At 29.7% G+C, this 22,053-nt stretch overlaps 1 protein-coding gene across 2 annotated transcripts in view; it reads right to left on the bottom strand.

The window, feature by feature from the left end:
- Positions 1 to 22,053, bottom strand: part of Tbc1d8-9 (TBC1 domain family member 8/9) — a 126,715-nt gene that overhangs the window by 77,721 nt on the left and 26,941 nt on the right. For both annotated transcript variants that reach the window (XM_035356374.2, XM_085817763.1), the window contains 8 exons: positions 21,112 to 21,245; positions 20,934 to 20,999; positions 18,759 to 18,835; positions 16,855 to 16,980; positions 14,781 to 14,913; positions 13,241 to 13,351; positions 12,863 to 12,957; positions 3,519 to 3,568 (listed from right to left, as the gene is read on the bottom strand). In XM_035356374.2, coding sequence (XP_035212265.1) covers positions 3,519 to 3,568; positions 12,863 to 12,957; positions 13,241 to 13,351; positions 14,781 to 14,913; positions 16,855 to 16,980; positions 18,759 to 18,835; positions 20,934 to 20,999; positions 21,112 to 21,245 — 792 coding nt within the window. The remainder of the gene's footprint in view (positions 1 to 3,518; positions 3,569 to 12,862; positions 12,958 to 13,240; positions 13,352 to 14,780; positions 14,914 to 16,854; positions 16,981 to 18,758; positions 18,836 to 20,933; positions 21,000 to 21,111; positions 21,246 to 22,053) is intronic.

Here is a 22,053-nt window from a genome sequence, read left to right as displayed (position 1 = left end):
TGAAATAATATTACTAAAAATATGCTTTCTATTACTTTTCATTTGTTGAACCAAATTTGGAATTTTCAATGCCATATAATTTTTAATCTTTCAGTAATGCAATACAGTTAACCCAATAGAAACAGCATTATGTATTCAAATCTCAAAATAATAAAAATTATTATTAATATTAGCAGTTTACTATTCCATAAAACATTTTAGTTACAATAATGAATGACCAAATTATCTAACTCACAACCAAGAAAAATATTTAGTGTACACTATGATAACAATATTAAAAAATATTAAAAATGCATTATGAAATAATATTAAAAATACTCACAAAATCCATGCATTCAAAAGCATTTTAAAATACTGAATTGTCATGCTTTCATTCCTTGAACGATAGTTTTATATTTTTCAAAACAGCACAATACATTGCAGAAATTTTAAGCAAAATTTAGCTATAAAATATAGGGTCTGCAGCATTTAATAATTTTGTTTCATTGAAAAATGAACCTCAGTAAGTTCACACAAAGACAATAATTTTGAGTTTATGAATGACAAAATGGTATTAGGAAAAGTGTAGTGCAACCAGCAATTTTCTGTCACACACACTCAGATCATTGATCTTGAACCCATTGTAATGTTGAATCTCTTAAGCATTAAATCATTTTGATGACTTAAAGCTCACTTTTCCCCCTTAATTATTGAAATAGTAATGCCACATTTCATTTCACTGGACATTAGAAATTTTGAACTTGCAGATAAGTAGGCACATTTATTTTAATTTTGTAGATATTTTATGGAAATCCAATTAGGCAATAAATTTTCCACTGAGATTGATAGCATGGAATCAAGATTTCTTTCTTTCTTTAACACACTTTATAATTCCAGAGATCAATTTTCCAACAGTACTTATGACATGCTGTTAGACTCATTGTGATGAAAAGGACAGAGGATGATGGCATAGAACATAGATCCATACTGAAAAAGAAACTTGGCAACAGACTAAGATTAAATATTCAGATTATTTCAATTGATAGTTGCAGCCACAATTTACTCGGCACTCTAATTGTTTCTATTCAAGAATGCTAACATTTTTTATACTGCTGTGATGGGAAGAGAGCAGAGTGAAATACTACTATCTTAGCAGGAAGAGACAAAAGCTAAAGTGTGCAATTATCCAATATGGAAGCTCAACAAGAATAGGTTTTTGCTTAGGTTGCTTATTAAGAGAAAGGTTTCAGTTCTTGAAATTCTGAGTTCAAGTTCCAAATTGGCTACATCATCAGCTTTACGCAAACCATGTGACACAGCTTGATCTAGAAATGATGCAGTCCAGAAAAGTTATTAATTTTTTTTAGAACAAAGAGAGGAAATACCCAAATTAAAAATGAGGGATTAAGAAACTATTGCTCAATTAAATATTTGTTTTATCTTAGATACATGTGTGTATGTGAGGTCTACCTTCATATACTTTCCAAGAATAAGTTAGGTCCACCTTCATAATACTTTCCTCAGAAAACATACCAGTACAATACTAAGTTACTGATTTGAGGAGAAATACTATAAGGCATGGATTAAAATAAAAATACAACATTCCTACATTTTCTTTTATTTTTTATATTTATAACTGACTCTGTTTCATATGCATAGTACATATGTTCACTGTGTTGTGATGCATTTGCTAACCTGTTGAAAATGAAATTTTTCCAAAATAATCAAAATTTAAATAAAAGACATTTTCTAAATGTTCAATCTGATCGCCCTTTCTCTGATCTACACCTAAATTTCAACAATAAATGGGCACTTCTTGTGTAACATTAGCCCTTTTCTCCTCTTTCTATTGCTTTTAACAGCCCATTAGTAATTAAAACAGGAGAGACTACTGATGACACATTAGAGGACTTCTGAAGAATATAAACAAAGGATATAAAATTTAATACTCATCTCTTTTACAATTTTTGGAAGAATTTTAACAGATTTTTATGTATAACTGATAGCATTATCATGACGAAGTAATATTCATTCCTGGCTATATATATAAAGATTTATCAGTAAAGACATAAAGTAAGAAATTCAAAACCAATTTTACAAAGAGCAAAATTTGAAATTCATAAGTAATAAATTTCATAAAATCCAATAAATGGAAAAAAAGAATTTAATCAATGTTAAAACTAAAAATTTTAAACAAATTTAATCTACAAAAAATCCTTACTTTTCTGTATCCAGAATTAGCCAATGAGCCTTTTCAATTTATTTTAATTATAATAGTTCACCCAAAAATTCTGAAAAAATTCTTTTTGTAAAAATATAGGGGTTGAAAAGTATTTTGATAACAAAAAGAACTGATTTTAAAATTTCTCCACTCAACTTTTCCTAGCTTTAATTTCTTATAATATGAGAAACTGTGCAATCATAAATCTTTTACTAAAACATTCTTTTAATACTAAATGTATTTTTTTGCTGAATGATTCTCGACCCATAAATCTTTTACTGAAACATGAAACAGGAAAGAAAAAAAGGGGAAAAAGATTACAAGTCTTTTTCTCCATTTCTGCTACAGAAATAGATCCCTCCATAACAGTCATTTGAATAAATACATGCTCCATCAAAAGGCACAACATATTTCCATTTATTTTCAGCTAAATAATTCTAATTAGAAGTTCTTTCAGCCATTTGTATTAGCAAAAGGCAGATTTCTGCTATCTTAAGATTTAAATCTTTATTATTCAGCTTACTGGTACAAAAACATTTAAAAAAAACTCATGTTTTTCTTTTAATTATAAATAATACTAAATATTTTACACTCAGAAATGTTAATTCTATAATTAATTCTATGAAGAAATGTTAATTCTATAATTAATTCTATGAAGAAATGTTAATTCTATGAAGTGTTTTTTAATTCCAGAATAAAAAATAAATAAATAAATAAAACACAATCTTCTATCCAAATTTTGTTTATATGTGCCATATTTAATACAGACACAATTAACCACATCAGATAATTTAGATTCAAAACAATGAGTTGCAAATTATTCTTCTGAATTATGTTTTTAATGAATTTTTTTTAAATGAATGAATATTTTCTAAAAGTACTGACACCAAAGAACATTATAAATATATAAAAATAATATGACTATTTTTTTCCCAACTTTTGTTAACTAAATACGTGAAAATTACACAACATATGAAAGTTCATTTTAAACTCACAAATGTTGCCTAGCAAAATTTCATTAAGTTTGAATTTGATAACTTGATTTCATACATTTTCCTAAAAATATGTGTCAACATTTATTTAAAACAATTATTTTTTAGTTAAACCTCACTACCTTTGATTTTTCTTTGGGGGGGGGGACAGAGAGGTTAGGAAAAATTTGTTGAGTTTTTTTGAGATGAACTGTAATTTAGCCTCATCAGTCACAAAATTTTATATAATTTTTTACCTGTGATAAACATATTACATACAATACATTTTCTCTTGAACAAAATGATATATCATATATTATGATATTTGATGCTGTTATATGACATACTTGCTTTAGAAGAGTTTGAAGCACCATCATCTGAATTTGAAGAGCCATAACTGAAAAATAAAATATTAATTAAATAGAAAGAATATTTTTACATTCCCTACCTTTCCCTTCCTCATAAAGTATATATAACTACAGAACTCACATATGGTGCATATACATATTGTATAGTTCTAATAACAGAAAGCCGAAGCTGATTATGTAAATAAAATATAATGAATTAAAACTTTAAAAAAATACATACTATATTGCATCATATATAATAAAATGAATAATTAAAATGTTATTCTAAGAATGAATGCCTCACCTACAAATGTTTTCATTAGTCTATAGATAGAATGCATTGGATTTTGAGGTGTACTTAATAGTTAAGTTTATCAACTGCAAATTTATATTACACACGCAAAAAAAAAAAAAAAAAAAAAAATCAAGAAAACTTTGTAAAGACATTTTATTCAGCCACCAGAAACTATGCTATTGATAAACAATCAATACAACGTCATAAGTTATAGCTTTCAAAAGAAATACATGTTTATTCTATTTATTATTATTATTATTATCATAACAAAATTACCCCATTTGTTTCTTATCCATTCTTTATTGTATCAATGGAATTAATGTAACTAGAAAACTGAAGTGGTACAATTTTAGGCATCACTTACAAGAAAATCACAATTTCATATACAGATAACTATGCTTTAATACACGTACAAAACTTTTTCTAATAAACCGAGAATCAATTACAAAATCACTCTGCAGCTTACATATTAAAGTCAATTTAGTGCTTATCCAATTAAATAAATGTAGTAATAAAATTGTTAATACTATAATAAATTAATATTGATAATGAAATTATTTGGTTTATCAGAAAAGTCATAACATATTTTGGTAGAAGATGGTGCAATGATGTGATTATGGTAAAGCCTCGAGGGTATCTGCCTAAGAAGGAGGATGCCTTTGTACAGGAATTTCTAATAATTTTCTAAGGGAAATTGGCTCATATAACATGTTGCAATAAGGAAAACCACAAAAACGCACATGCAGCCAGCCCAATCGCGGAATTAGAACCTTGGACCAAACTACTAGTAGTCAGTGTCTCTACTGCTCAACCGCTGGTAGGCCTTGAAGATGGCAAATGTTGACTTGTGAAAGTCCCAGAGTTATTCACATCCATGAATTAAATAGCTGAAGTTAAGTGTTATGTGCACTAATATTGATCTTACTTTGGTTTTCTTTTACAGATTTGACAACACATGGAAGATGGAAGACCAAAAGCTGCATTTCTGCTATATATTATTGTTTTATTTCAGGAAAGGGAAGAAGGCACAACAAACCTGTGAAACTTGCATAATGTTTATGGCAACATTGGCTCTATACAAATGTCAATGCTGATGCTGGTTCACGATATTCCATGCTGGTGATTTTAATCGCAACGATGCCCCTTGGTCAGTAAAGCCAATCAAGGTTGGTGATGAATAATAAAGGCATTTATTAAGTCCAAGCCATCGTTACACAATATGAGAGATTTCAGAAACATTGAACATCCATCAATCAACTGTTCACGATCATTAGAAGGGAATGGGATGCATAAGCAAGCTTGATGAACTCAAAAGTTCATTTGATGACATGGGTAAACATATGTGACATGCACATTAAATGTGAGGAAAAGATCCTTTTTAAAACAGACTGGTAACTGGTGATAAGAAGTGGATCACGTATGACAATGTGGTGCACAAACGTTCTTGTCGAGGTAATATGCCTCAAACAACATCAAAAAGACATTTATAAGAGAAAGATTATGCTGTCAGTGTGGTGGAATTTTAAAGGTATCATGATTTTTGAGCTTCTACCTAGGAACCCAACAATCAATTCTGAAGTTCACTGTGGCAAATGAACAGTTTGAACAATACATCATCCAAAAATGTCCAGAACTCATTAATTGTAAAGAAGTTGTGTCCCATCACAACAATACAAAACCACTCACTAGTTTGGTCACATGTGAAAAAATTTTAGAACCTGGATGGGATCTGTTGCCACAACCACCATATTCACTTGATCTTGCACTGCCGATAAGGACAGGTCCTTCTATGAATAAAAAATTCCTCATTTTAACTTCGGCATTTTCTCTCTATATATTGTAATTTTTTCTGGATTGCATCATTTCTAGACTAATCTATATCCTACGACTTAAACATAACTATACTCATAACACAGCTAATTAGAAGCTGAAATTAAAAATTTTGAGAATTGAAACCTTTATTTAAATATGCTTCCATATCGAATATCTAAGCTCTTTGCTTCAACCTACAGGGGTTGGACAAAAATATGGAAACACCTTATTTAGCAATATTAAGCACTTATCCATATTAAGCAAAGAAACAAAACATGTTACTTTGCTTAATATGGTGTAGGAAACTCGTTGGCATCCAAAACAGCTTGCAGTCTTCTCGGAATGGATAAATACAGTTCCTGTATGTTTGCCAAGGGAATATTATACCATTCTTCCTGCAAAACGGTGGCAAGTTCAGATAACGATGTTGGCGGTGGATAACAAGAACACACTTTCCGTTCCAATGTAGACCACAAAGGTTCGATAATATTTAGGTCTGGTGACTGTGGTGGCCAGGGGAGATGGGACAACTCATCCTCGTGCTCAGAAAACCAGTCCTGGACAATGTGAGCTGTGTGAACAGGGGCTTTGTCGTCTTGGAAGACACCATCACCATCGGGGAACAAAGTTTGTACCATGGGATGAACTTGATCGGCCAAAATGTTCACATAAGTCTTGGCAGTCAGGTGCCCTGACACAGTTATCATGGGGCTAGTAGATAACCACGATATGGCTGCCCAAACCATAACAGAACCCCCGCCATGTTTCACTCTTGGCAACAAGCAGTCTGTATTATAGGCTTGAGATGGTGTTCTCCAGACGTAAACTCGGCCAGAAGTGGGAAACAATGTGAAAGAAGACTCGTCAGACCATATTACTCGCTTCCACTGCTCTATAGTCCAGGCTTTATGACTTAAACACCACCTTTTCCTGTTACGGGCATTAACATCACTGATGAGTGGCTTCTCAATTGCAGCACGGCCAGCAATTCCCTGTTTATGAAGCTCCCTTCTAATTGTTTTGGTACTCATAGGGTTCGGTAACACAACATTCATTTCAGCAGTAACTTTTGCAGCTGTGGTCTTCTTATTTTTCGTCACAATTGCCCTTAATGATCGTCTGTCACGATCACTCCACTCAGGATACACTTTCGTCCGCGCTGTGATTTAGCAGATGATGTTTTTCCGCTTTTCAAACATGCGGAATAAATCTTCGATACAGTACCTCTTGAAACACTAAACACCTCAGCTACCTTGCTTATGGAAGCACCTACCATACGTGCTCCAACAATTTGCCCACGTTCGAAGTCTGTTAACTCTGACATAATGCAATGACAACCTCACATAACAGTACTCCGACAACAACTGAACTGTTTAGCACATTTACGAAGTTGTATAGGTGGCGTCAGTAGTCAAAAACGCCAGCGCCACCTACATATTTCATTAAAATCAATCTTTCTTTTCAAACATGCATTTCACAAGGTGTTTCCATATTTTTGTCCATCCACTGTACGTTGTCATTAAGATACTGCCAAACTGGTGAATTGTGGCTACAAATGTCAACATGAGAAAAAAATATTTAATCTACATTACAGAATGATCACATAAAGCAAAAAACAGATTAATTTTCTGATGATGCAGTCCATAAAGTTATTATAAACAATTTCTGCTTTTAGAACAGAAAAGAGAGAGAGCCAAATTAAAGAAGGGAATGAAAAGGATTACTGCCACATTAAAATTATCACCTTTCTTTTATATTTTATATCTTATATACACATATATAGTTAGTGTATGTGTTCAATAAAAATTTCAACATGATGATGTAGAACATTATGATGAAGCTTGTGCTTTAAGACAGAGCAGGATTCATGGACACTTAAACATTCTTTCATTTCTAATAAAACATTCTTGAATACATAATATATATAGTCCAACTGAGGCAAAATGCACACTCATTCTTCTTTGATAACATTCACACTTTTATAACATATTTGAAAAAAGAAAGAAAAAGAACTAACAGCAAACTAGCAGGATAAGAAATGCATAGATTACAAAATGACTGTTACTTATGCTTCACTTTATTTCTGTTGGTTAATTAAGGTTTTGGTTCACAAAATTTAACACTATTATTGGCCAAAAAACTTTTTGTATTGTTTAAGTACACATGTCATGTGACAGAGATTAATTCTAAAATGGTTCATTTCAGAAAGATTTATTATAAACATGTCACTATTTCTTTATACTAAAATTATAAAAGAAAATATGGGGGGACAGAGCCTAATTTCAGTGTTTTAATTGAATGCACAAGCTCCAAACTTGTTTTAATCAGTGCATCTTTTTGTTTCCTCCAATATCGAATCAGAGTAGGTTGTACCGATAGATTTAACACTATTAACTTCAATGAATTGTAAAACTTTTAATATAAATTTTGCTTTGCAACTACAATTATTTCCTTTCCCCATGGTTCTGAAAATTCATGGTACACTGAACTCATAGTACACACATGCAAAAGAAACTTCTAACTACAAATTCTCAAAATTTGTGATACAGTGCATTCAGAGTACACACATGTCTAAAGAAACTTCTTCTGTCTATGAATTCTCAATCCTAAATAAAGAATGAAAGTGAATTGATGATGTTAAAGTCATGAATATCACATAGATTGCTACATATCTGTCTTAATTACCTTGTAAAGCCCCAGGGACATCTCACATGAATGAATCTTGACTGCAGTTCCCAAGCAAAATATCGGAGGAAGGGAGTGGATTTAAAGGCACCGATTTCAAAAGCTCAAACACATCAGCGGTAGATAAGAATAGAATGAGCTGGAACATAAATAACAGATATGAAGTGAAATCACATATTTCAAAAGTTTCTTAGTGCAAGAACACGTGCCCTATCCAGGTAGATTAATGGAGAGGCTGCCCAAAATACGTTTCAAATAATAAATGCACGTATGCTAATTCAAAAATGCAAATAAAAATGGATATACTGAATAAATATAAAAATGGAATACATTTACCAATAAACCAGACCTCAATGGAAAAAACTATGAACAATAGTGGAATTGGAATATTGTGCAAATATTTTTTAAATGTTCAGAACCTAGCACTAAAAAATAAGGAGAAAAAATACAAGAGGATATACCTTATAGATAACAAAACTTTCAAGTTATTAAGCTTATGCATTCAATCAAAACACTTAAATTGGGCTCCAGTTTTTTTGCTCATATTTGCTCTTTTAATCACAATATAAAGACAGCCAATAACTTTGACAGTTCTGCCTTCTTTGTACAATTTAACTGTATAGCAAATGAAGTTTGTATAAAATATCATACAGCTTTCCCATATTAAAATGATGAAATTACTACATTCACCCTACACTAGTGGGAATATGAGGAAACCAGAATTGGAGGAACCATTTCTTGTAGTAATACCATAAAACTATATTATAATTTAATCAGTAATGCAACATAATAGCATTTATGAAGGATTATTATATTACAATAGCATAAGGAAGAATGTTGAAATATGTGCAGAAAATGAAAAATACAAAAATTCCTAATAGAGTTTCTTATAGCATTGCCTGACGCTGCCTTCCCATGAAGTGAACAAAGTTTTTTTAGCTCCGCAGCTGTTACAATATGAAAACAACATGGATTTTTTTCTATTTAATTGGATTTTATTGCAGCATATTTTTTGCCTTATGAGTTTTATTAGCCAACTCTACAGATTTTTTAACGTGGTTAAGGTCTTGGCTATTCCAGGCCATTTTAGCAGTGAAATATTATCTAAAAAAACCCTTTTTGTTCACAGTAGCAACATGATAGAGAGATGAATCCTGTTAAAATATAAATGCTTCATTATCTTAGAAAGAACCATGAGCAGAAGGCCTTCAGAGTTTGGGCTCAAGTATTTCATTCATGTATTTTGAGCCATTTATATTTCATTTAGAAAATATACCATAACATAAAAATAACAAACAGGGAAGTTCCCAGAAGAAAATAAAGAAAATTAAAAATAAATTAATATTTAAACTTTAATTTGAGCAATGCATTGCATAAAATGACTATAAACATATTTCTACAATTTAATATATAAAAAAATTGAAAATTTTTATATAATAAAAATAATTTGCTTTCCACTTCATGTCAAGTTCAATTACCTTGAGGTTATTTTACCCCCAATTAGTTTGTAAATCCGCCTAAAGGGGGGCAGTACATATACATACCTTTAGGCGGATTTAGAAACAGATTTACAATTAGTTTGTAAATCTGCCTAAAGGGGGTGCAGTACAGTAGTCAAACTTAGTTTGACTAGTTTATCTACTAGTGAAGCTTGTCTAGCACTGAAATGTACTGCCCCTTTCAGACAGATTTACAAACTAATTTTGGGTATAATAATCTCAAGCTAACGGACTTGACATGAAGTGGAAGACATATTATTTTTCTATTGATTTGTTAAAGAAAAAAACTTTTTTAATTAATTTTTATCATGCATATAACACACTAACAGTTCATATTTAAAATAATTAAACTTCTTTATTTAAAAAAATAAATTAGGTTGCAAAACAAAGAGGTTGAATAACATGAAACTTGAAAGGGACGGCTATTTTTGCCTACGATCACACATTTAAAGATTTATATCTAAAAAATTTCAATTGATTTTTTTATATTTTGAATTGTAGAAATATATTTATAGTCATCTTTATGCAATATATTGCTCAAATTAAACTATAAACATAATTTATTTTGAATTTTCTTTCTTTTCTTCAGGGACAGAATATGTAAGCAAAACTTGAAAATGGGCCAACAAAAGTTTTGTAATGATAAAATATATTGTTACATGCATGCAGGTTCGTAATGGACTGAATGCACAAAAACAAAAACACACAAAACTGATAACAGCTTGATAAAATTTTCCACAAAGAAACAATTTACAATTCTGGAACTTCACACAGAAGCTCTCTTAGTATCACAAAGCACAACCAGTAGTTTACATCAACTACAAAGAATGTTAAACACAATGCAATGTTAAGTGCATCTAAAAAGCGAAGCTCTCATGGAGATCTCAATATTCTGAACCAGTTCTGAACTAACAACTGAGAAACTAACGTTCTCTCCGATCTTACATAGTTTTTCCCAACCACCAAGAATCCTCTAGTACCTTCCATTTCTCGAAATTACGTAAAAATTATATATGAGGTCAGATATGATTACAGTTACATATATAGATCGATTACAATACCAATTACAGTTATACAGGGACTGGACAAAAATATTGCCAAATGGTTGCCAAGTTAGGTGATTTCTTGCCAAATTTTGGACAAAATGTATTCTTATTTTTTTGGCAGAGATTCATCTCTTTCAAGCTCTTAATGTTACATTACACAAAAAATACTACAATTCACATTAATTTAACTAAAATTATTTACATATGTACAAAATTTGTAACAATATTTATATACTCCTAAAATGTACCCAAAATGTGTTGAAATAAATTAAGAATTAAAACTAATAAAATTCAATAAAACATCTTCAAAATTTGCATTTGTTTTGTTTTTTCAATTTTGAATTTAAAAGATTTGCATACTTTTTTTTAAAATGTTGGACTATTATTTTTGAAAGTTTTGTTTTTGGACTCAATCAATTTAGTTTCTTTTAAATTTGTCTATTATTTGCAATTGTATATAAATATATATTGATTTCTCTCTCGTTTTTATGCTACAATTTTTTTACAGCATAGTCGGCCTATATGAGTTAGACTGATAAAGACACAGATTACTTTGATTGTTTTTCTAAGGTTACTATTTTAAATTTTAAAATTTTAATTTGTGGCATTATCAGTTCAGAAACAAGGTATTTTATATATTTGCTTCTTTCTTTTCACCAACCCCCTTGTTCAGTCTTACCTCCCTGATATATGAACTGCAAAATGTAGAAAATGCCTCCAGAGGGCAGTGCTGTGCAAAAAGAGAAAAACACAGAGTGTGTTCTCGCTTGGAAGAAGTAAGTGATCTCACCTTTGTGGCGAAAGTGTTAAAGTAGTTACAGAGATGTGAAATAAAGCTACAGTCCTAAACTTTATAAGTGTTTTCGAGTTATTGAGAAGTTGTGACATATAATATGAATATTCACCCCTGATAAGAACGTAGCAAATGATTTAAATCATTTTTAATTTTAGCTTTTGACATCCCCCCTATTTTTAAGGTTTGCTACTGTGCTTCTGTTTTTTTTTTTTTTTTTTTTGCATGTGGTTTATTACAAGCTGAATATGGGATGGATTTGAAACAAATTTATTTATTTATGTTGCATTATTATCACCACTTATTGCTGCTCTCCGTGCATAACTGGATTAAGTTTTGAACTGCTTTTTACATTGTATTAATCCTTAAATATACATACAGATACAAAGAATATCTTATTACATATCTGTTGCAGTCCAGATAAAACCTACGCTGTTTCCCAGTGTCATTACAGCACTTTGAGAGTGGGTGAACACCTTATCAAATAACTTCTTTGAAGAAATTATAAAACAATTTTAAAAAAACTGCAGTACAGAGAGGTTATTTCAAAAACGTGCATGCTTTGCAAACTTGTAATATATATGAATGTCCTAATATGTTTCAATAACAATGAAAATGTAAATTATCAATATGAAACCTATTCACTAAAGAAAATTCAAATAAAATTCTAGCAAATTAAAAAAGTAATTGATGACTTCAGTGCTTCCTGCATGTTGACACTAAAATCTAGTCAACGGGCGTAATCCTCCGGCTTTAATTATTGCAGGAGCTACACATGGTACAGTTTGAAATGCAACCATTGATGCAAAATCTTTCACACAGTTTTTGTGATGGTCAATTGACAGGATGAACATCTGGACAGCTACAAAATGTATGGAATGAGCTCGATTATTGTTTGGATGTGTGTCGTGTCACCATAGGGGGCACATACTGAATATTTGTAGATGGTATATGAACTTGGCGAGTTTGTAGTTCTTTTCATATATCTTTCATGTGTATACGTGAAATACTTTTGAAAATATACCCTTTTCAAAACAAATGAATCATTTATGCTAGCTCTGTATAATAAATAATGGCTATGTTAATTTTGCTCATTTATTTGTTACACACAGCAAAGCTTTGATAAAATTATATCATATTCAAAGAGATATGCCAATTATTTAAAGAAGAATGGGGAAATAAATATTATTTTTCCTTTAAAAATATTTACTCACTTATGAGGTCTTACTTCTGTCATTTTTGCAAGTAATTCAGAAACCTTTTGCACCACAAACTCTAAATCTTCTAGATCAGCAAAAATAAAATTTTTCTATAAAAGGAAGAAAAGGAATACAAATTCTAATTCTACTCTAGCTTTTCCATGCAATTAGTATAACATTTGTTAAAAGAATTTCTAAAATTAAGCTATTTTAAGTTTGCTATTATGCTTGCTATTTTAAGTTTGTTTTATTCTTTGTAAAGTCTGCTCCATTATTAAAAACTTTCTGACTCAAAAAATCAATTAACTACACTTTACTGACTGATTTTATATTACCATCATTCAACATCTGTCATAAATTAATTTTATTCTATAATATTACAACTAAACTCACCTTGTCTTTAGTAGTAATGAGCAATGCATTCTTTATAGAATCTGCATTTGTTACTTTTTCTACAATGGACATTTCCCGCAAGGGAATAACTAAAGAAACTAAAAATCGCACCTGCAAAAAGAAAAATACTTCAATTCAAACATTAGAATACCACATTACAATTCAAACTTAGAATACGTTATTACACACTTTAAATATATAATCAAATATACCAATAATAATTTTAAAATAAATTACATGTGCAAATAAATATTAAATAATTAGATGCTCAGTTAAAATTATTGACAGATTAAATAATTAATAATAATGAGAATTTAAATAATTTTTAAAAAAATCTGAAAGATTTCAGGTTTTAAATTACATCCAAAGGGGCATATTTTTAACATTTTGTATGTTACCTTTATTTATTAAATATCATGTTCTTTGCACTTAAACTATAAAATTCAGTTAAAGAGCAATATTGCAAAATAATTTTAAATTGAGCATATCTTTAGAATTTCTGATACACAGTCTTGTGCGCTGGAGATTAAAATATTTTTTCTGCACAGCATTGCCATTGCTCATTTTGAAAGCCTTGAGTTTGTTAATCAAAAATTCGTTAAAGTTTTACAAAATATGAAATCGATAATAAAAGAAATTCTAAATTTCAAATTTGGGCTTCCAAATGCCCATATTAGCATCATTCAAAACTGGATGGCTCTAGGTACCGTTGTTTTATCACAATGCAAGAAACATACATACATTTGCGCAGATTCTTCATTATTTAATTTCTTCAAATATAATATAGGGCGACAACATTTGGTAGAAACAGTTTGAAAAGTGAAATGTACATTCAGAGTGATTCGACACAAAATTGCAAAATGAAAACAATAGTCTCTCAGGGACAAAGCCCCTTTGGACTAAAAATAAATAAAAAAAGGTTTATATACCAAGTAAAACTGCTGCTATATTTTTATGATTATTTATTTGTTATTTATTATCTGGAAAGTTCAAAAGAACTATCCAGTAAATTACCTTGCAAAGTAGAAAAATGTTTTTGACCTTTGATCATTATCATAAATATCATGAATGTTAATATGAATACATAGATAGTCAAATTTAACTACTAATCGGCAAATCACCTGCTCAGATAAATCTTTACCTACATATTTACCGAATTTAATAGTCAGTTGCAAAAATTAAGTGTATGCTGATGTCATTGCTCTACTCTTTTCTGGAAAATTAACTTTGCAAACATAAAAATTATACATTTTCTTTAGCACAAGCAAACATTACAGGTGATAAATATGATTTTAAACTAATGCAATATTTATCCCATAATTTTATCACATTTTGTATTAATAATATATCAAAATAAACAAAAAAAAAAAAGTTTCAGAAACAGGACAAAATAACAAAAAAAAGATGTTCAAATACTTCCTTAATATGTTAAATATATACACTTGGAAGTTATATTGAAAGATATATTATAAAGCAATGGAAAATTTTTCTAACTAAATTTAAAAATTGATAGATGTTCTTAACAGAATGACAAACTTACATGACTTTCAAAGCAAATATAGTTATTTGATAAAAACATTTTCCCCCATACATGCTGTTTATTATAAGGAGTCCATAAAGAACATTCTGTGCTACCATCTAATTTTTCTTCTAGTGGTAGTCTGAATGTTGACCTATGAAAAAACAATCTGAATTTAAAATAATTCATATCATAAAAGAACAATAGTCATTATGAATTAATGCAATATGCTCAACAACTATTCAAAATTAGACATCTTGATTTTTTATTAATTTATGACACTGTTTTATCTCAGTATCTGCAATAAATACTGTATTTTTCATGACATTTTATGCCTACAATTAAATAATAATATTCTCATACACATTTCATAGTACTTGAGTCTTTGCAGTAGAAAATACAAGTTACAAATAGTTGAAAAAAGATAATTAAAGAGTTCATGATATGATTATGAAATTTATAGGGTCAACTGCTATAATCTCTTTGAAATAACTGCAAACTTTATCCAACTTCCAAAGGGACATCACATATTGGTTAAAGAAGAAAAAAAAATCCTGTTATCTAAACCTTTCTTTTTTTCATTGAGATTATGGTGAACCTAAGCTTCTTTCTACCAACTGTGCAATCAGTCTGTATTTAGATGATTCTGTAAATAGGTCAACAGCGGTCACCAGACATAAATGTTGCCACAAAACTTAACCTAATATAGTAATGACAATCTAACAATACATTCGGGATGCAATGCAGTGGAAAAATAAATTTAAGAAAAATATTATAGTGTTTCATGACATGAATAATTATTTTCTTATATCCATAATAATACAATAAAAATGCACAAAAGATAAATCAGATCATATAAAATTAAAGTTTCACTTATCAAAAGATAAGGAAAAAATCAAAATCACATGAAAAATATGTTCAGATAAAAAATATGAATAACAAAATTTGGCAAGGTTTATAGTTTACTTGCAAACATTTTGGCTGCTGTCCCATTAACAGAAGACCTTTTCAAAAAATAAATAAACACATAATAAAAAATTTAAAAAATCTGAGATCTTTCAGATTTTACATTTCACCCAAAGGGTGTTTTTTTAACATTCTGTGAGTTACCTTTATTTATTAATTACCATGTTCTTCATGCTTAAACCCTAAAATCCAGTTTAACAGCAATATCGCAAAATAATTTTAAAATGAGCGTACCTTTAGAATTTCCGATACACAGTCTCGCACGCTGAAGATGAAAAAGGTTTTTTCCGTACATTGTTGCCATTGCTCGCTTTGAAATTGTTAAGTTTGTTGGTCAAAATCCATTAAAGTTTTACAAAATATGTAATAGATAATAAAACAAATTCCAAATTTGGGCTTCTGAATGCCTATATTCGGGTGGAAAAGTACGTTATTCAAAATTTGATGGCTCTAGGTATCATTGTTTTATTCCCAATGGCAGAAACATAATACAGGGCTGTAATATTTGGTGGCAATAGTTTGAAAAGTGAACCAACATTTAAAGTTTTCAACACAAAATGCCAAAACGAAATTAATAGCCCTTCTGGGCTAACACCCTTTAGGCTAAAAATCAGAATTATGTATTTATTGCTAGTAAGAACTTTGTATGGAACCAAGATCGTGAGAATTTACAAATGAAAATTTCCTTCTTGTAGCAACCATGCTTTAACTGACCATCTTCTTTTAATGTGCTTGGTCTTGGTGTTGTTATTAACATATTCCACATTTCTTCATTGATCTATGAAATTCATGAAATAATGAAATGGATCACAAATTCTCTTTGTAATGAATCACAGAATATGTATTGCCAAATATTCCAGAAATTTCTAATTCTCATAGAAGAAAATTTTGCACCACCAAAGAAACCATGATGAGAAAGTGACACTTTGAAGCTATTTTACAATGTAAAATCCAGCTGAAATTAAAATATTAGCCAGCTGGCTTCCCAAGTTTCCTTCATACCACCAACAAAAGTCTCTGACTTATGTCATCAAATTATCCTGATGCCAATCAAAGTTCTCTATCATGATAAACACATAAGTAATAAAATTGCTTAAAGCTTAATAAAAACTTTTCTAAGTAACTTTACCTGTAAGTTTCACTATGAGCTCGAGCATCCAAATCTCGTTTTAAATAGGAAGGTTTCTTTGGCACATTTTTACTCAGTTTATGGGCCAATTCAGCATCTGTTTCAAAGCTTTCTTCTGAAATTAATCTAAGAGACAAAATTATAATGAAATAAGAGAAAATTTAAATAAAGGTTCTGTTATAATCAAATTAGAATATAAGCATGATAATTTAAATTCTGGGGGGAGAAAAAAGTTGTTATTTTGCCAAATTTTAAACTAGGCGTTTGCTAGGACTCAAAACCCAGGCTTAACTATTAATACTCAGTAATTTTCACTATTTGATTACTAGCGAGATGACCTTTTGCATGAATAAAGTAAAATGCGAGCCTTAAAAAAATATTCCTCTTTTAATTTTCTAAGGGGTATAAATATGCAAATATATGCATAACTACACCAAGCAGAATAAAAAATAACAGAAAACAAGGTACTGTTCTGTTATTGGGACCAGATACAAAAATGTATAAATGTATGCACATGTGTATTAATGTATGTGCATATATGTGTATACGTATACACGCATACATTCGTGCTGACATATATACATTCATACATGAACACATACATATAAGCATGCATGCATACATACATTTCTGCATCCGATTCCCTGATAGCAGAACAGTAACAAAAACAGAAACATATGAGAACAAAAAAATCTGCTTCTCCTTGTTAAAAATCTAATAATATAAATTATCAATTAGACAAAAATTTAAACTTACTTTTTATTATTTATTGAAATTAAGTAAGTGCCTAATATTTATGCATCAAATAAAATAACACATGTAAATAAATTATATTTTTTTCAATCTTTCTTTAATTTTCTAACATAAAAATATATGTATAATAATATTGTAATATTGAAAAATATTACATTTTCTCCCTCTTCCAAAAAAATTATCTTTGCATTTGTTGTTTTTAATATGCATGTTTCAAATTTGTAATTTTAATTTTTTGCTCCCAGACATAAATTATTTATAAGATACTTTCAAAGAGAAAATATTTCATAAAATCAAACAGTTTTACATATTTACCCCAACACCACAGTCCAATACATAAACAGGTACTACTTGATTTTTATGACCCTCATTATCAAAATGGCACCAAGATTAAAGTGAAGTTTAAACTAATAGCATATAGTTTGTGGCTGCCATATCTCCATGACTGCTTTTAATATGACACCAAAAAGGTTATCGTTCCTACAGAATTTCTACCACATGAATTCTGGAAAGGTACGACTCTAGATGATGTCAAGCCATAAACCTTTGTTTTTTGTTTCACCATTTCACACAGCCCCACAACCTTTCCACAGTTTTCGTGGATCATTAAAATTAATCATGTGATTCACAGTTAAACAACTGTAACAGCTTTTCCAAGCTCATCTGTTTTATACACTTGCCAGTAATCTAAATATATTGTTGATCCTTCCACTACACAGTCCACAAGACAGCATTCGCCACTTTCATGGCATAAATTTCTGAATATCCACAACTATGGAAGTACCCTGCCAGCATCGTTTTTCCAGCATGCGAGCAAACTCTCATCCATTTTGACAATATTACTATATTTATTTTAGCTAAGATATATTATTGCATTCAATATTTGTTATGTATTATTGTAGTCATTTATTGTTTATTATCATTTAATCCTTAAACTTAGCACACAGAAGTCGAAAGTGAAGGTGTTTATGGTTACCCTTCGTTTGGCTACAGTTTTTCACATAATTTGGCGGTTTATTGTGGGGGCCATGAAAATCAAGTAGTACCAATAAATTACGTATAAGATAGTTTCAAAGGAAAAATATTACATAAAATCACACAGTTTGACATATTTACCTCAACATAGGATTAAGTATTGAAAAAAAAATTACTTTTTCATGGCAATATTGGCAAGCTGCTGCATGAGAGTAAAAGTTTCATCCAATTTTAAAAACATTGAAAAATGGAACTGAAATAAAATAAAAATTTTAATAAATTTTATTTCTAAATAAGCATATGAGAAGAAACTTTAACAGTGAAGCTTTTCATATAACTAGATATTAGCCACATAAAATAGTATTAACTGTTACCACAATTAATAAATGCTTTTCACTAATTTTTGGAACATAATACATACATTAAATTAAAAATGAATATACTGATTCATATATTATAATTATGTTAAAAGCTTCATTCATTCAATCTGTGTGCTTCATCAGCTATAATTCAAACAATGCATCAATTTCTCTTTTTCTGTCTTCTTAATTGTAAAGTTAGATTACTTTGGAATATAAGTTTTTATTATCTCTCACAGGCTATACTTATGATAATGACAATCTCAATAGATAAGAGTTTGAAAGGAAGTTTATCATATCAGTATGATCTAGTAACGATTTCAGTAGCTCCTTTAATTTTGCATTTACACAGAATTTATACATATATGTAATATAACTGTGCCATTATTGTAATAAGTTGACTTGGTGAAAGAAAATTGCAATGGATTGGTGTTGGAGATGATTAACAGTGTAGTTAGAAAGATGACACTCAAAGACAGACATGGCCACTGATCTGATTTTGATTTATTCCATGATAATGCACATCATCACTATGAAGCCCACACATAGTGATAATACACCTCATCACTATACACCCCCCAATTTTGTACAGCTTACATCTTCTTAAACAATGGACAAAATTGGAAAAATAAAGTCTGCATGGCTAGCAACAAGGAGGCAGTGGAGCAAATTGAAAAGCCGAAGTAGACATAAAGAGAAGGAGAGTTGCGACAGAATTCCCTTTTATACCATTTCAGATCATATGACAAATTCAATTTGGAATAAACCACAAGCAAAAACTAATAAACAGAAACATAGTGGTAAATTACAAGCAACAGGGAGATAAAATATGCCAAAACCCGAAATGAAAATGAAATTTGCATCTTTTGCTGAACTGTCTTCAGAGTTGGTGCAATGAAAGAAGTAAATAAATAAAACAACTTGTTTTTGAACCAACAACGACATAAATTAAAGTTTAAAATTTAAAAATATTCTCAGGAAAATAATCAACACTTCTTTCAATGAACTAACCCCCTGATGACCATGCAGTATTTATTTTTATTTTATTTTATTTATTTATTTTTTTGTTTTGGCATATTTTGACCCTCCCCATTTCTTGTAATTTCCCACTGTGCTTCTTTCCCCCTCTCTATCCCTTTTTTTTTTTTTTTTTTTGTTTGTTTGTTTGGGGGGATGCAATTAATTCTGAACTGAATGTGGGATAAATTTTAAATGTATTCTTTATTTCATTTTGCATTATTACCTCCTCTGTTGCTGTTACCAACATGCAGCTGGATTAGGTTTTGAACTGTTTTTTACTTTGTATTTATTCATTTTTATAATATATATATTATATAATGAATTTAACAAACATTCTCTATTTGTAAAAAGCAAATTTAAAGTTAATTAAATTTTAAATGAAATTGAATTACAAATAAATGATTAATTATTGCTGCAAACTAATCTACAATATCATTTAAATCTGAGAGCATATGTAAATCAAGTGCAAGTATCAAAATCTATGAATATATAATAAATGTATAATATATAATTCCAATAATTTTTTTAATCTTGAAAATTTATAAAAATGCATAAGTAAATAATTGTTGAGCAGGCAGGAGACAGACTTATCAAGGGGAAGTTGCCTCCAAACCTAACTCTTCAATTATTCAATACGTGTTTCGCCATCTATGTAAGCAAGGGTAAAAGGAAAATTCAAAACCAAATGTTGTGAATTACTAAAAAGAATACTAAAGTGGAATTTAGAGAAATTAGCAAGTAAAGACTAGAATAATTAAAGTCAATTAAGACTAGAAAACCAAATTTTTTAGAAAACCAAAGTAATTTAGAAACTCTTGCCTACAAAAAACTTCCTCCAAAAAGAAACTAAATACTATTTATAAAAAATAAGGCAAGTAAAAAATAAGTTTTAATTTAACTTACTATATTTGTATTTGGAGAGTGGATGTAACATAATTATATAATAAGCATTAAGAACTCAAAAGAGCTTACTTTTTTTTCTCTGGTTAAAACACTTATGCTATCAGGAAAAACTAAGGAATCATTTTTCTCAATTTGCTGAAACAGAAAGCAAAGAATATTGTAAATATTTTATTTTTTATAGATTCATAAACAGCATAAAAGCTTAAAAACTGAGCTTAAAAAATACTAAGAGTATCAATAATCTTACCGTTACTTCTACCCATCTAATAACTATTTTAATTTCTTTTCCAAATAATCGAGAATGAAAACACATGTGATTGACACTCAGATATAACCAGCCTTGGCAAGGCAACTTCTTTTTCCAGTAACAGCAAGAGTAATCTGAAGAAAATGCATGAAACTGCTTACATATTTAATTTCATATATTGCATATATAAAGGTTACTTGATAAGTAAGTGGACTGGCTCTGCAGTTTCAGTGTATGCAGAAATAAGAAAAATATGATCATTTTTATTAATACACCTGTCTATCAAGTGCATTACATGGAAAAGTTTTTGCAGATAGACACTTGACCCTCAAATATGAATGAATGCATCAATGGATTCTTCTATAATTGAATATGAGCTTAACTGGAAAAAATTTGTTGGAAAGGTTTTCTTAAACAGGGCGAATTAGCGGTAAATTACGGTATTTACAAGTCTTCGACCCGAGGGCCTTTACTCAGAAATTTTTAACCCTACTGGGTAAGTGTTAGTGGATCTTTTGCTAAGTTGAAAATAGTTATCTTCCTTAGTGAAGATAATGTGGCACCATCTACTTGTCGAGTATAAAGCAATTATTAGACAATGTGATAGGCATGGTATAGTGATGCAAAAATTTTTAAGAGATGATGATGAGGCATATTATACAGAAATGAAAAATATTTACAAGGTTCTTGAATAGTTATTTTTATTAAAATAAGTTATAAAGTTTGACTGTATTAAGCCAATTGTAGAGTTTGCTCTAGTCACGTGGGTCACGTGAAAAACGATTCAATGCAATGCTAGTAAATAAACTTAGTCTTGAAAAAATGAAAGTAAATAAATTGAGAAAATAAAAATTACAAGTCCTTATCCTGCTTGCAGAGGGAAACGTAAAGTCTACCTTTTCTTTAATCTTACTTATCATCATTGATTTGTTGCTAAAAACG

This window comes from Stegodyphus dumicola, chromosome 5, assembly GCF_044657685.1.
Source record: "Stegodyphus dumicola isolate Sdum_Otavi_A_Nest chromosome 5, ASM4465768v1".
Taxonomy (NCBI): Eukaryota; Metazoa; Arthropoda; class Arachnida; order Araneae; family Eresidae; genus Stegodyphus; species Stegodyphus dumicola.
The sequence above is the reverse complement of the archived record's forward strand: the minus strand, read 5'-3'. Positions and strand labels throughout refer to the sequence as shown.